At 39.2% G+C, this 13,279-nt stretch overlaps 2 protein-coding genes across 2 annotated transcripts; both read left to right on the top strand.

Annotated features, from left to right (window-relative positions):
* The first annotated feature begins 2,732 nt into the window (after positions 1-2,732).
* Positions 2,733-5,096, top strand: LOC148086532 (antiviral innate immune response effector IFIT1-like). The gene is made up of 2 exons (XM_087784693.1): positions 2,733-2,899; positions 3,565-5,096. The coding sequence occupies exons 1-2, from the start codon at positions 2,895-2,897 to the stop codon at positions 4,865-4,867; spliced, it is 1,308 nt and encodes a 435-aa protein (XP_087640819.1). The 5' UTR covers positions 2,733-2,894; the 3' UTR covers positions 4,868-5,096.
* A 2,978-nt stretch (positions 5,097-8,074) lies between these two features.
* Positions 8,075-11,041, top strand: LOC148086531 (uncharacterized). The gene is made up of 2 exons (XM_087784687.1): positions 8,075-8,231; positions 9,689-11,041. Exons 1-2 carry the CDS (start codon positions 8,204-8,206, stop codon positions 11,023-11,025), a joined length of 1,365 nt encoding a protein of 454 aa, XP_087640813.1. The 5' UTR covers positions 8,075-8,203; the 3' UTR covers positions 11,026-11,041.
* The last annotated feature ends 2,238 nt before the right edge of the window (positions 11,042-13,279 follow it).

Here is a 13,279-nt window from a genome sequence, read left to right as displayed (position 1 = left end):
CTTAATTCCCGCCAAGCCCGATGGTCCCTGTTTTTTTGGGCGTTTTAATTTCACCCTCACTTACCGTCCGGGTTCCCGTAACGTCAAGCCTGACGCCCTCTCTCGTCAGTTCAACCCTGAGGACGCACCGGCTTCCCCTGACACTATCCTATCCCCTTCTTGCCTCAGGATCGCTGCCGTCACCTGGGGGATCGAGTCTCTCATCCGGGAGGCCCAAGTCACCGAACCGGATCCGGGTAACGGTCCTCCCAACCGTCTCTTCGTCCCCAGTGCGGTTCGCTCCCAAGTTCTGGTGTGGGTCCACACATCGCGCTTTGCCTGTCACCCTGGCGTGGTCCGCACCCTGTCCCTCCTGAAGAGGTACTTTTGGTGGCCAGCGATGGACGCTGACACTTGGGCATTCGTGCTCGCCTGCACGGTTTGTGCTCGGGCCAAGTCCTCCCATCAAGCTCCTGCTGGTCTGCTACGTCCCCTTCCCGTTCCTGGTCGGCCCTGATCTCACATCGGCCTGGACTTTGTGACCGGTCTTCCTCCCTCTAGGGGCCACACTGTGATACTCACGGTGGTTGACAGATTTTCGAAGGCAGTTCACTTCATTGCCCTCCCCAAGCTCCCCACTGCCACAGAGACTGCCCGGCTGCTTGTGCAGCATGTCGTCCGCCTCCACGGGATTCCCACTGACCTCGTCTCCGACCGTGGTCCCCAATTCATCTCCCAAGTTTGGAAGGCTTTCTGCCGAGCACTTGGAGCCTCTGTCAGCCTGTCTTCAGGATTCCAACCACAGACGAATGGGCAGGCTGAGAGAGCTAACCAGGACCTAGGGACCGCACTTCGTTGTGTGGCTGTGCGCAACCCCTCTGCATGGAGCGACCATCTCTCTTGGATTGAGTATGCCCACAATTCCATGTCCTGCGCTGCCACCGGCATGTCCCCATTCGAGTGTTCCCTGGGGTACCAGCCACCCTTGTTACCCGCCGAGGAGGAGGATATCTCCGTCCCCTCAGTTCAACACCATTTCCGCCGTTGCCGCAAGATGTGGAGGGTCGCATGTTCCGCTCTGCTGCGCTCCGCCGAGCAGAACCGGCGCATTGCCGACCGCCACCGGGCTCCCGCTCCTGCCTATCGGGTGGGCCAACAGGTGTGGCTGTCCTCAAAGGATCTCCCCTTAAAGACTGGCTCCAAGAAGCTAACCCCTCGTTTTGTTGGTACCTCCCCCATTGTTTCCATCGTCAACCCCTCAGCTGTCACACTCAAGCTGCCTCCAGCCATGCGCGTTCACCCCACCTTCCATGTCTCTCGCCTTAAGCCAGTCTCCGTCAGCTCTCTCTCCCCCCCAGAGACAGTACAGATCGTACTTCACTCAACCGTGGTAACTATACGTGACTGGCTCAGTGTATTTGCTACCTCGCTCTTGTACTCTAGTCTCTTGTTGTTTTTTGTACCTCATCTAACTTCTGTTCCTCTGCTTGCAGTAACTCGGATCACTCACTCCAGCTCGCCGACCTCGCTCTCCCTCCGGCTTACTCTTCCACTACCTGCTTCCCCTTTATTCAATAAACCCCTTTTTGTATTCTCTGGAACATCGCCTCTGACTGCTCTTGGGTTCAGCATCGTTAAACATAACAAATTGTATTATTAGTAATAATATAATTACAAAGATAGGGATGTCTATGCAATTTTTATTTTTCATCTTTCATTCTTCATCATTAGGGTCATACTCTTGTACACTAACTACACTTTCTTAGATGTATCCTTTCTTTTCTTACCTCTAAAACGATTATTTTTAAATGAATACTTAATCTTGTCGTTAAAGTTATGAAGTACATTTATGAACATTCGCTACATGATTCGAAAAATACTTGTTTATTTTGGCAAAAATAAAGTCAATAAACAGAACTACCTCGCCATCACTACTTTGGCTGAAGCTGTTTAACTAATAACACACAACTGTACAATGAAATACAAACATTCGAGGTCAGAAATAATTTGCTTTTCAAATAACAAAAATGTTAGAATATTCCTCTTTCTATAACTCATTCTTTCTGTGTGTAGTTTATAAACACCTCAGTAATATTTAGTTTTCATTTTGTTTTTTTTCCCGATTTAAATCAATTATTAAATGTACATAAGCGAAATATTTCTGAACTCGAATGTTTGTATTGCATTGTACAGTTGTGCGTTATCATTAGTAAAACAGCTTCAGACACTTCCTGTTGGTGTCAAAGTCACATGATCGTCAGAGCAGAAAATGAAAGAAAGTCATTATGTTGACGAAGATCGTCTTCCTGTCAATATAAATGTTTTATGTGGTGAAAAGTATCATGGAAACATTCTGTTGACGTTTCTTTAACCCATAAAAAATATTTTTAAGAGACGTTCGCATATGAAGCGTGTGATGTCATCACATTCCTTAGTGGACACGATATTGTAGCTACACCGGTGCTCAACTTGGATTTGCAAACCATGCAGATAAGACGCTCACTGCCATCACATTCCGTGATACATGTGAATCCCTGTTGTACATATTTGTCCGACCACTTTCCTCTTTTGCCCGACATAGTGACTATGGATTAAAATATGAACAAAGAAATCATACGACGTACTACCACGACAGTCACACTCAATTCAGCACTGATGAGCCAAACAGTGAAGCGTTATCATCTGCGGCCAGTGATGGCCCAGCTGGGCGTGTCATCAGGAATTTACCACGATATATCTGGTGTGTGCGGACCTCAGCGGCGGAGGCTCTGCCAAAACCCTGAGACCGACTCACCGAACCCCTAGGGTTCGATCGAACCCAGGTTAAGAACCACTGCTCTGTATAAAGTGGCTTTTGATCTCCAGGCACTGACAAGAAAACACAAACTAAGAGTGGAGACGAAAACTGACCAATCATGAGGTAAGTTTATTTACATTTATAACTCAAATATATTGATTTTTAAATATAAAAATAATCATCTTTATGATTCATAGTATTATTATTATATTATTATTATTAAGTAAGAGTAGTTTTGTTTGTCTACTTTTTATTTACTCGACACACACACACACACGTGCACACACACCCACACCCACACACACACACCCACACACATACATACACACACACACTTACACACCCACGCACACACACACAAACACACATCCACACACATACACGCAAGCACAGAGGCACAAACACAGAGGTATAACGCAATTTGTTATATTAAAGGTAACTGTATAGTGATTTGGAGCTAAAAGATTTAGAAAGAAGTAAGAAAACTCAACTTGACAATGTCTCAACACATAGTCACGTGACACATGACGGCATTTAACATTATTTCTACCACATACTGGCTTTTACACACAACCTTTGGCCCTCCACTTAACTCTTTTAAAGCACACACATTTAATTTATTGTTATTAATTTTCAATTTTAAAGAAGGACCACACTAGCGCTGACAGAAATATATAAACACACACAAGCAATAAACAATAATTAAAGTTGATTGCACAGTTTCATGATTGCAAATACACACGGACACACAACACTGTGGTACTAAAGTGTGGACTTGTCTCCAACAGTGAGAGTCAGACAAACATGGAGGCCAGACTGAAGACCCTGCAGTGTCACTTCACATGGGAGGAACTCGTCCAGGAGATCAAGCCATGGGTTGTCAGGGATGATCTGGAGGACATCGGCACTGATGAAGGGAACTGTTGGCTGCCTCACATCTACAACCTCCTGGGTTACCTTCATCACCGTCTGGGCTCAGATGAAGAGGCCTTGAGGTTTCTTAACCTGGCCACAGAGGAGTTCAATCGCAGACACGACACTGAAGAGGGTCCTTGGATGATGGTGAACTACGGGAACCTGGCTTGGTTGCACCATCTCATGGGACACCAGCCAGAAAGTGAGCGATACCTATCAAAGGTTGAAGATCTGAGGAGTCAACACCCAAATGTGAGCCAGGATGACCTGCACGCACAGGTGACTGCTGAGAAGGCCTGGACACTGAGGGCATTGGTCAACGACCATCTGAAGAAGGTTGAAGAACTTTTTCTGGCTGCCATTGAGAAAGAACCAGAGCGGGTGGAGTGGAAGACCTCCCTCGTCTTAGCATTAGTCAGAGCTCAGAAGCATGAGCTTCCCCTGACAGATGACGTCTGGCAGAGATTAGAACGTGCCAGACAAGAGGATCCAGAGAACGTGTACATTGCAATCAAACACCTTCAGCATGGACGAAAAGAAGGTATAGATATTAGAGTCAAAGCTCGAGAGATGGCTGAGCTGGTTCTAAGAAACCCTGTCAGTAGTTACAGTGGTCTGAAAGCAATTTTAAGAGTTTACAGAGAATTCCTCTCCATTGATGAGGCAGTTGAGCTGGCAGAAGAAGCCCTGAGAGAACATCCAGATGAACTCTTCCTGAAAAGGTGTGCAGCACTCTGCTACTATTGGAAGATCACCAACTGCAATAGGAAGAGGATATATGTACAACGAGCAACAATGAACAGGGCCATAAACCTTCACCAGGAAGTGATTGCTTTGTACCCTGACACTTGCCTGGTAAAGGAAATTAATCTTGCAGCCATACAAGGATGTAGAGATCCGGAGGTAGGAGATGAAAAGTACCAGGAACTTCTAGCAAGAGATCTTGATGACCTAGACAAACAAATGCTTTTCAACCATTATGCCAAATTTCTCTTCTTCACTCGTAAAGAATACAGAAGATCAGTGGAATACCACATGAAAGCAGCTGAAATGAAACCACAGTCATTCTTCCGTGACAACAGCATCAAGTTCTTGAGGGAGCGTTTTCAAAGAAACTCCAACTTGTGCACTGAAATCGAAGATTTCCTGAAAAACCTTCCCATAGATGAGTCCTGATTTTTTTTCAGTTCTCTTGGCTGAAATAGTCAATTTACACATTACACAATTCAAACCAATATTGGGTTTATTGGTTAATATATTTACTCTTGGTGGTGGTTAGCTAGTGGTTGAACTTTTTTGAGCATGTATCATCAACATGGTGGCAGTAATGATTTCATGATAGTTACTAATTTACAGATGTATGACTGGGCTGATCCAACAAATAAAATTCTTCCACAAACTTTCAAATAAATTGCATATTTTGGTGTGTGTGTTTGCTTCATCTCCCACTTAAGGGTACTTTAATCTATTAGATTCTGTGACATAAAATGACGAGTATTATTAAAAATTTGGATGCTAATTACAGCACTTATATTTAGGCTGACATGAAAATCATTATATGTATAAGAATAAGAATATACAGCCAATGAAGTGAAAAGGTATCTATGCAGTACTGTGCAAAAGTTTTAGGCAGGTGTGAAAAAAGGCTGTAAACTAAGAATGCTTTCAAAATTATAATATATAATTCTTTGTTTTTTTTAATCAATTTACAAATTGTGGCTCAAACCAGCATCAATTCTTAAAGGTACATTTGCACAAAGTCATGGGTTTTTTAAGATTATAGTGTATGATCAACCAATTATACCAAACAGGTGCTAATGATCATCAATTTCACAAGTAGTTTGAAATACAGTCTTTTAGTGAAAAAGTTACAGCTGTGTAGGAGCTTAAAACTGGGTGAGGTTGTGGAAGACAGTTTGATGTCACAGGTCATAGCAAGACTGAGCACAGCAACAACTAGTTCTACAGCATCAGCAAGGTTTCTCCCAGACAAAGATTTCAAAGCAGACTGAGGTTTCAAGATGTTCAAGCTCTTTTGAAGAAGAACAAATAAACGGGCAATGTTGAGGATCGTAGACGCAGTGGCTGGCCAAGAAAACAAATCAAGCTTATTTCTCTTTGAAATAAGGTAAAAAAAAAACTTTATTGATCCCTCAGGAGGTCTCCTTCGGGAAATTGTTTTTTTCCAGTAGCCAGCAATTTTTCATAAACAATAAAAAATAATACATAAAAAATAAAATAAGAAAAGAACATAAGAGGAAGAACAAGATGACACAATCTAAGTATAAAGATAAAGACAAAGAACATAGGTCAAAGAAAAACAACAAAGACAAAGGATACAAAGATTAACATGGAACAGAACATCCAGATACTCTCACTCCACTCCTGCCCCCGAACTCAGAATAGTACAATTTAATAGCCCGAGGAATGAATGAGTCCCTAAGTCTATTTGTTTTGCACCTGGGTAGGAGCATTCGTGCACTCATTCTGCTTCTCTGCTCACTGATGACAGTGTTCAGAGGATGACTGTCATCATCCATGATGGACAGTAGTTTGTTCAATGATCTCCTCTCAGCAACTGTCACCAGTGAGTCCAGCTTCATTCCAACCACAGAGCCAGCCCTCCTGATCAACCTGTCCAACCTGTTGACACTCCTCTTGGACACATTTCCACTCCAACACACCACAGCATAGAACAGGACACTGGCCACCACAGACTGGTAGAACATGCAGAGGAGCTTCTTGCAGATGTTAAATGATCGAAGCCTCCTCAGAAAGTACAGTCTACTCTGAACCTTCTTATATACATGGTCTGTATTGCAGGACCAGTTTACTGTCCAAATAGGAAGATGTCCAGCCGTGCCATCACCTCAGACCTGGCAGAAACCACTGGGTCAAAAGGTACTTTGTGACCCTGGTCTAGAAAGGTGCTGTATAAATAGAGATTATTATTATTATTATTATTATTATTATTATTATACCATCTACTGTCCGGAGAAGTCTGGCCAGGAGTGGTCGTCATGGAAGAGTTTCAGCCAAAAGGCCATTCCTCAGACATGGAAAAAAGGCCAAGCAACTCAACGACGCATGAAAGCATAGGAACTGGAGTGAAGAAAAATGGCAGCAGGTGCAAAATTTGGCTGTAGCAGAAGGCAGTTTTTTCCTGCCTTCTACCCAAAACCTTTGCACAGTACTGTATATAGTTTATATTTTTGTATAAAACTGTTTTCTATAACAATAAATATGTGTTTAAAACACTAAATGATTAACTAGCATACTTTTAATTGATGTACCCATGACGGTAATACATGATCATATGACTTTCATTATGACCGTATAAATGATCATAAAACATAAATTCAACATTCATACATTTTTAAAAATAATAATAAAAAAACAATTGACAAATGTTTCAAAGGAAATATGAAAGGTGTGTGAGGCAGAAAAACACACTCATTTGGGGAAAATGTTAAATATTGGAATTAAATGTGCTATTTACCATGTATTCTTGGTATGTATCCGGAAAAACACAACTACAGGAAGAGTGAAATTGTGTTTATTAGTATCTGCCTTTTACAAGCCCATACATTTATCTCACTGATGTGGAAGAGAGAGAACTACTGGACCTAGTATTGGTTCCATATGAAAAGAAACGTTAAAGGACAAAGAAAAGTGTTTTAAAAGAATTTGGGACCTTGTGTTGGAGGTACCAAAGTAGGTAAACAAAATGTATAAATGGGTCGAGTTATAGTATTGAATGCGAAGTGCAGTTGCTTTTATTATTTATTTATTTATTATTTTACTTTTTTTAATGGGGGATGTGGCGGCTTTTTAGTTTTCGGTTTTGTCTGTTGGACGGGAATTTCTGTCTAAATAATTTCTAAGAATTTAAAAAGTCTTATTAAAAAGATATAAAACAAAAGATATCACACGACAACACTAAAGCATCTTACAATAGCAAAACAAAGATGAGGTTGACTTTAGCACCTTAGATGCATGGAACGGCCAAATAAATCAATTAAAAACTGCAAAATATACTAATAAATATGCGAAATAATTATTAGTTTATTTTTAAGTTTTATATGTATTTATTTATCATGATGTCCTAATGTTTTCATAGTCATGATTCCGTATCATTGTAATTGTATTATTAATAATAATACAATTACAAAGATAGGGATGTCTATGCAATTTTTATTTTTCATCTTTCATTCTTCATCATTAAGGTCATACTCTTGTACACTAACTACACTTTCTTAGATGTATCCTTTCTTTTCTTACCTCTAAAACGATTATTTTTAAATGAATACTTAGACGCAGGAAGCGTCTTCTAACCCGGATGTGAGTGTGTATTCCTGACCCCGCCCCTTTCCTCCATTTTCTTCTGCCAAAACACTGAAGCGACTTCTGGGGTTGTTTTTTTTTAAATAATAAATCCGTGGATCCTCCAGTGGATGAGAATGATCTTCAGAGTTTGAAAGATGATTTGTATATAAAGACTAAAATATTAGCATGCTTGAGATGGTGACCAAGAGGCCAGGTACTCACTATTGTTTCGATGAACGTGTCATGCTTGCAAATATGTTACGTTTCACTGTCATCCTGATGATGGATTTTCCGTTTGTTGTTCCTTCAATGATCATTGACTCGTTTCATTGTGACATGTTTGACTTAGTCTTGTATTGTTATCACAAAATAAGTAAAATGCACGCGAACATATATTATGCACATGACACGACAAGTTGAAATCTGCACTTTGTTTTGTTTTTAAACATTCTTATTGAAGACTTAAATCTCACACAGCAAAACATGACAAATTAAACACAAAATAACGTAATAGCATAAGAACATTAAAAAACACACACATTAATATCACAGCAGTTGTGACAACCCACCCACAACATTTGTTCGTTTGGTTTTTAATGTGAAAATATTAACACTAGCTTTTTAGAACCTTTCTTTTTGGAGTCAAAGTCATTTATAAGATCATCGCTACAAATGCCATGTCCACCTTTATGGTTGACCCAGATAAGTTTAATATGTTTGTGTTCAAGATATCATAATGTTGGTATTAATAAAAAAAAACTCTGTTAAATAAAAAATAAATTGTATTGTAATCTTGGGGCCCACAATTTGAAAAAGCCTGGAGCCGAGTCCAGGCTGGTACATTCCAGTGCAGCAGCAGCAGACTCAGAAGAGAAACATCTTTTCACAGTATTGGTGCCAAACAAAACTCATATTTATTCACATTATTAACTTACATTGCATTGAATCTACCTTGATTTTCAGCCGACTAACTCACATAAAATAACTTGGAAGATCAGACCTGGTGCAAACCTTGGAGAATTCAAAACGCACACATTTCGCTTCTTAGACTTAGACTTAGACTTAGACTGCACTTACTATGTGCTTACTATGTACTATTCTTACTATGAAGCTTCTATTTCTGCGCAAATGTGAATGTGCTTAATATATCTTCACTCGTATAGCAGCTGCAGTGCTGACTTGCTTTTGAAGATAACTTTATTGAAAACAGGATGAGCTACAAAACTATCACCAACTCTATTTTATTCTTATTAAACATAGATACATGTTATTTTACGACATTTCCCAGTACACATATATTAATGACAATAATAATAAACAACATCATACATCAAATTTGAAACTAATTATTACCAACTAAACTAACAATAACTAAGTAATGACAATAAAATAATGATAAAACATCCTAAAATAAACACAATAAAAATAAAAACAATTATATATGTCACAACAACAATAAACAATGTACAGACTACAAAAAGTATGACTACATTTTGCTCAAATTAAAGATAATCCGTTTTTTAACTACTGATAGTTGATCACAATCTGCCTGTTGTGTACATTTCCACTCATTTTTGGCTGATCACTGTCATCTGTGGTCGTCCACCTCATAAGACTGTACAGTAAATAGATTCATGGTTCAGTCACTCACGTGTGTTTGTGTCTCTGCAGATGTTCAGCAGCTTCTGGTGATTAAAGAAGAAGTTGAGCAGCAGAAATGCAGCTCCAGTCTGAACCAGGAGGACCAAGAACATCATCTCATTAAAGAAGATGTAAAAGCAGAAGAAGACCCTCAATTATCTCCCATTCCTGTAGATATGAAGATTGAAAATGATGAAACAACCATCACTTTGAATCAACACATGAAAACAGAAGTTGACGAAGACGATTGTATAGGACAAGAACAAGACAGTTACTTGGATACACTTCTAAACTCTGACCACCAGAGGTCGCTGTCCTCCGAATCTGACACTGATGACAGTGAAGACTGGAGAGAAACCTGTAACACTCAGTCAGGTTCAAATTCTGTGGAGACTCCAAAAAGTCCTGTCAGTGAGAAGAAAGATGATGATGATCACAAATCACTGATCTGCTCTGGATGTGGAAGGAAATGTTCTTCAAAGTCTGGACTGACTCTACACATTAAATCTTGCTCTGGAGAATCTTTTAGTTGTTCGGTTTGTGGGAAATGTTTTGAAAAGAGGATTAATCTGACGAATCACATGAGAATACACACCGGGGAAAGACCGTTCAGCTGCTCTCAGTGTGATAAATGTTTTAGGGAGAAAGGAAGTCTGATGAGTCACCTAAGAACGCACACTGGAGAAAAACCTTTTACCTGCTCTCAGTGTGGTAAATGTTTTACACGTAATTTTCAGTTAAAGTCTCACATGATAATTCACACTGGGGGAAACCCTTACAGTTGCTCTCAGTGTGGTAAGTGTTTTACGCGGAGAGAACACCTGGAGGGCCACATGAGAATTCATAGTGGAGAAAAACCTTTTAACTGCTCTGAGTGTGGTAAATGTTTTACTGAGAGAAGGAACCTTACAAGTCACCTAAGAATTCACACTGGACAAAAACCTTTCATCTGCTCTCAATGTGGTGTTCGTTTTACATGGAGACCACAGCTGGAGTCACATATGAGAAGCCACACTGGGGAAAAACCTTTTATTTGCTCTCAGTGTGGTAAAAGTTTTACACAGAGGAGGAACCTAATTAGTCACCTGAGAATTCACACTGGACAAAAACCCTTTGTCTGCTCTCATTGTGGCAGCAGCTTTACATGGAGACCACAACTGGAATCGCATATGAGAAGTCACACTGGAGAAAAACCTTTTATTTGCCCTCATTGTGGTAAATACTTTACACAAAGAGGCAACCTCATGAGTCACCTAAGAGTTCATTCTGGAGAAAAACCTTTCAGCTGCTCTCAATGTGGTATCTGCTTTGCTTGGAAGCAACAACTGCAGTTACACATGAAAAATCACACTGACGACCTAAAGTAATTAATGCATTATTAAATGTATATCATGCAAACAATTAAGATCTGTGTGACAAATTACTGTTGAAATTAAAATGTTATTTACAAAGAATCTTGCTTGATTGACTTCATCTTCCACAGAAGATTCACTTCAGCATTTTTAGCTTTTTACTAATTATTTTCCTTGTGTTCATTGGTGATGAAAACGAAAAAAGAAAACAATTTTGATTTTACCACATTATCATCAAAATATGTATTTTAGTCGGAACAAATACAATTTCAGATTTAACTTCTCGAAATATTAATCCTTTTACAGTTCTACCACGTTCTTTTCAAATATTATCTACTTAAAGTAAAAATCGACAGTGTAAACTCAAGTCCTGCATAGAACTCTGGAGAATGTGTCAGGTGATGTATACAAATTCCCGGATCAGCTCTTGTTTCCTGATGTTCTCAGCGTCAATGTCAGCTGCTTGTTGTTTCTTCTGAACAGGCTTCATTTTTCTTTTGCCTCGACTGAATTAAAATATAGAAGGAAATACATTTGAAGCTAAAAGCTGCATTTAAGGTGTATGTTTTATAACATACACCTTCTTCTTTGTTTCTTTAACAAAGGGTAGAGACACAACTCAAGTAAGTACACACAGTATCAAATGGCAGCTCACGAAAATAAACGATACACAATAGGTCGATCTGCACAGAACTGGGTACTTTCAAGCAAAGCATGGTGTTAGAGTTCCAATCCCAGACTTCGCCACACAAACTACTCGTGGTTTGAACAAAGCGCACATAAGTAGATACCAAATGACTTAAAGCGATTCTATGCGATTCGAAGTCGAGCGACGCCAGTGGACTAAAGTGGTATCGCTAGCCTGACAGGAGACCACATTTCCCATGAGCACTCGCTAAACGTTGCAAAAGTTGCCATTTCCCGGTTTGCAGCACTTGGACGAATTTTCTGTTTCCAGACTTCCATTGTCTGAATGAAGGATGGATAAAGATGTCGTAATGAATCAGATTGTGGATGATGAAATATGATATGTGTTATGACGGCCTCCCCCCACCACAACCATCCCCAAGAACTTTTACAGTGAAAATAAAAATCACACAAAACACCTTAAATTACGGTATACGAGTCATTCAACTAGTTTTAAGTTGATGTGTCATCACAAGTTTTATGAAACTTTTTTAGTACTAAAATATTAAGGTACCCAAACTACCTAGAGCTACTTTAATTGAAAATGGTTGGTAAAAAACGGCAGTGTTTTTGGCTGTTTTTATTGACCGAAAAACATTTGGCTATTTATTAACAGACAAAGTTAGTAAAAATCAGTAAAAACAGTGCTTGTTGGAAGAGTGCAAGTGTGGGGGCAGATATTACACCAGGGGATTTGGAAGAATGCTTTTAGTGTGACCTAGAATAATTTAAGGAATTTTCTTGGATTATTATTATTTTTTTGATCATTTGATTATTTAGATTATTTTTTTTAGTGTTTAGTGTTTTTTTTGTTTGTTTGTTTAGTTTTGTTCAAGTGTTTTGAATTAATCAAGGAATCATGTTTGAAACTGAAATGTGACATTATATACAAATAATCATCAATAATATTCCTCTATCAACTCATATCATAAAATTATTGTTTTTTATGACAATGTATTTGTTGTACCATATTGGTGTGTTGTTGGGGGTAAATTAACCAACATGTACTCAGGCTTTATTCCAGTAGGGCATGTATGAAACCACCCACCATTTAAATCTTTGACTATGAAACATATGATAGAGCAGTTAACAATTACTTATACAAATAATTATATTATTATTCTATTCTGTTTAATACATGCGCACATAAAATAATTTCACAGCAATGGTTTCTTTTTCGTGTACAGGAAGCGCGTGGTATCCCGGAAGTTAATATTTTTAAATTATTTTCTTTCCACTGAACATCTCAACGCCGCAGCATGGTGGTCTGTGTTCGTGGATTCCCCAGTGATTGAAAATATTTGTTTATGTTTGAAGAATTCTTTCAGATAAAACAACTGACATATGTCACTCGGTTGTTCTCGAGAAAAGGGACGAAAGAGATTCTTCCTGGAGATGATGATAAAGAGAAGTACATGAGCTCACACAAACATATGTGTGTATTAAATAATTATGGCTTGTGGGTCGAAGAACCGAGTGATTTATTTTAGGCCTAAGGCGACCGCACAATATTTTATTTGAATTGTAATTTTATTACGAAAATAATTTACACAGTATGCCTACAATATGCCTATTCATTATT

This window comes from Callionymus lyra, chromosome 2 (genome assembly GCF_982586985.1).
Source record: "Callionymus lyra chromosome 2, fCalLyr1.hap1.1, whole genome shotgun sequence".
Taxonomy (NCBI): domain Eukaryota; kingdom Metazoa; phylum Chordata; class Actinopteri; order Syngnathiformes; family Callionymidae; genus Callionymus; species Callionymus lyra.
This window is presented reverse-complemented; position numbering and strand designations above follow the sequence as displayed.

Excerpts from the sequence above, each read along its gene's own strand:
- LOC148086531 (XM_087784687.1), top strand. The coding sequence starts at position 8,204 with ATGCTTGAGATGGTGACCAAGAGGCCAG. Across the intron at positions 8,232-9,688 it reads GATGGTGACCAAGAGGCCAG|ATGTTCAGCAGCTTCTGGTG; the intron begins GTACTCACTATT and ends GTGTCTCTGCAG.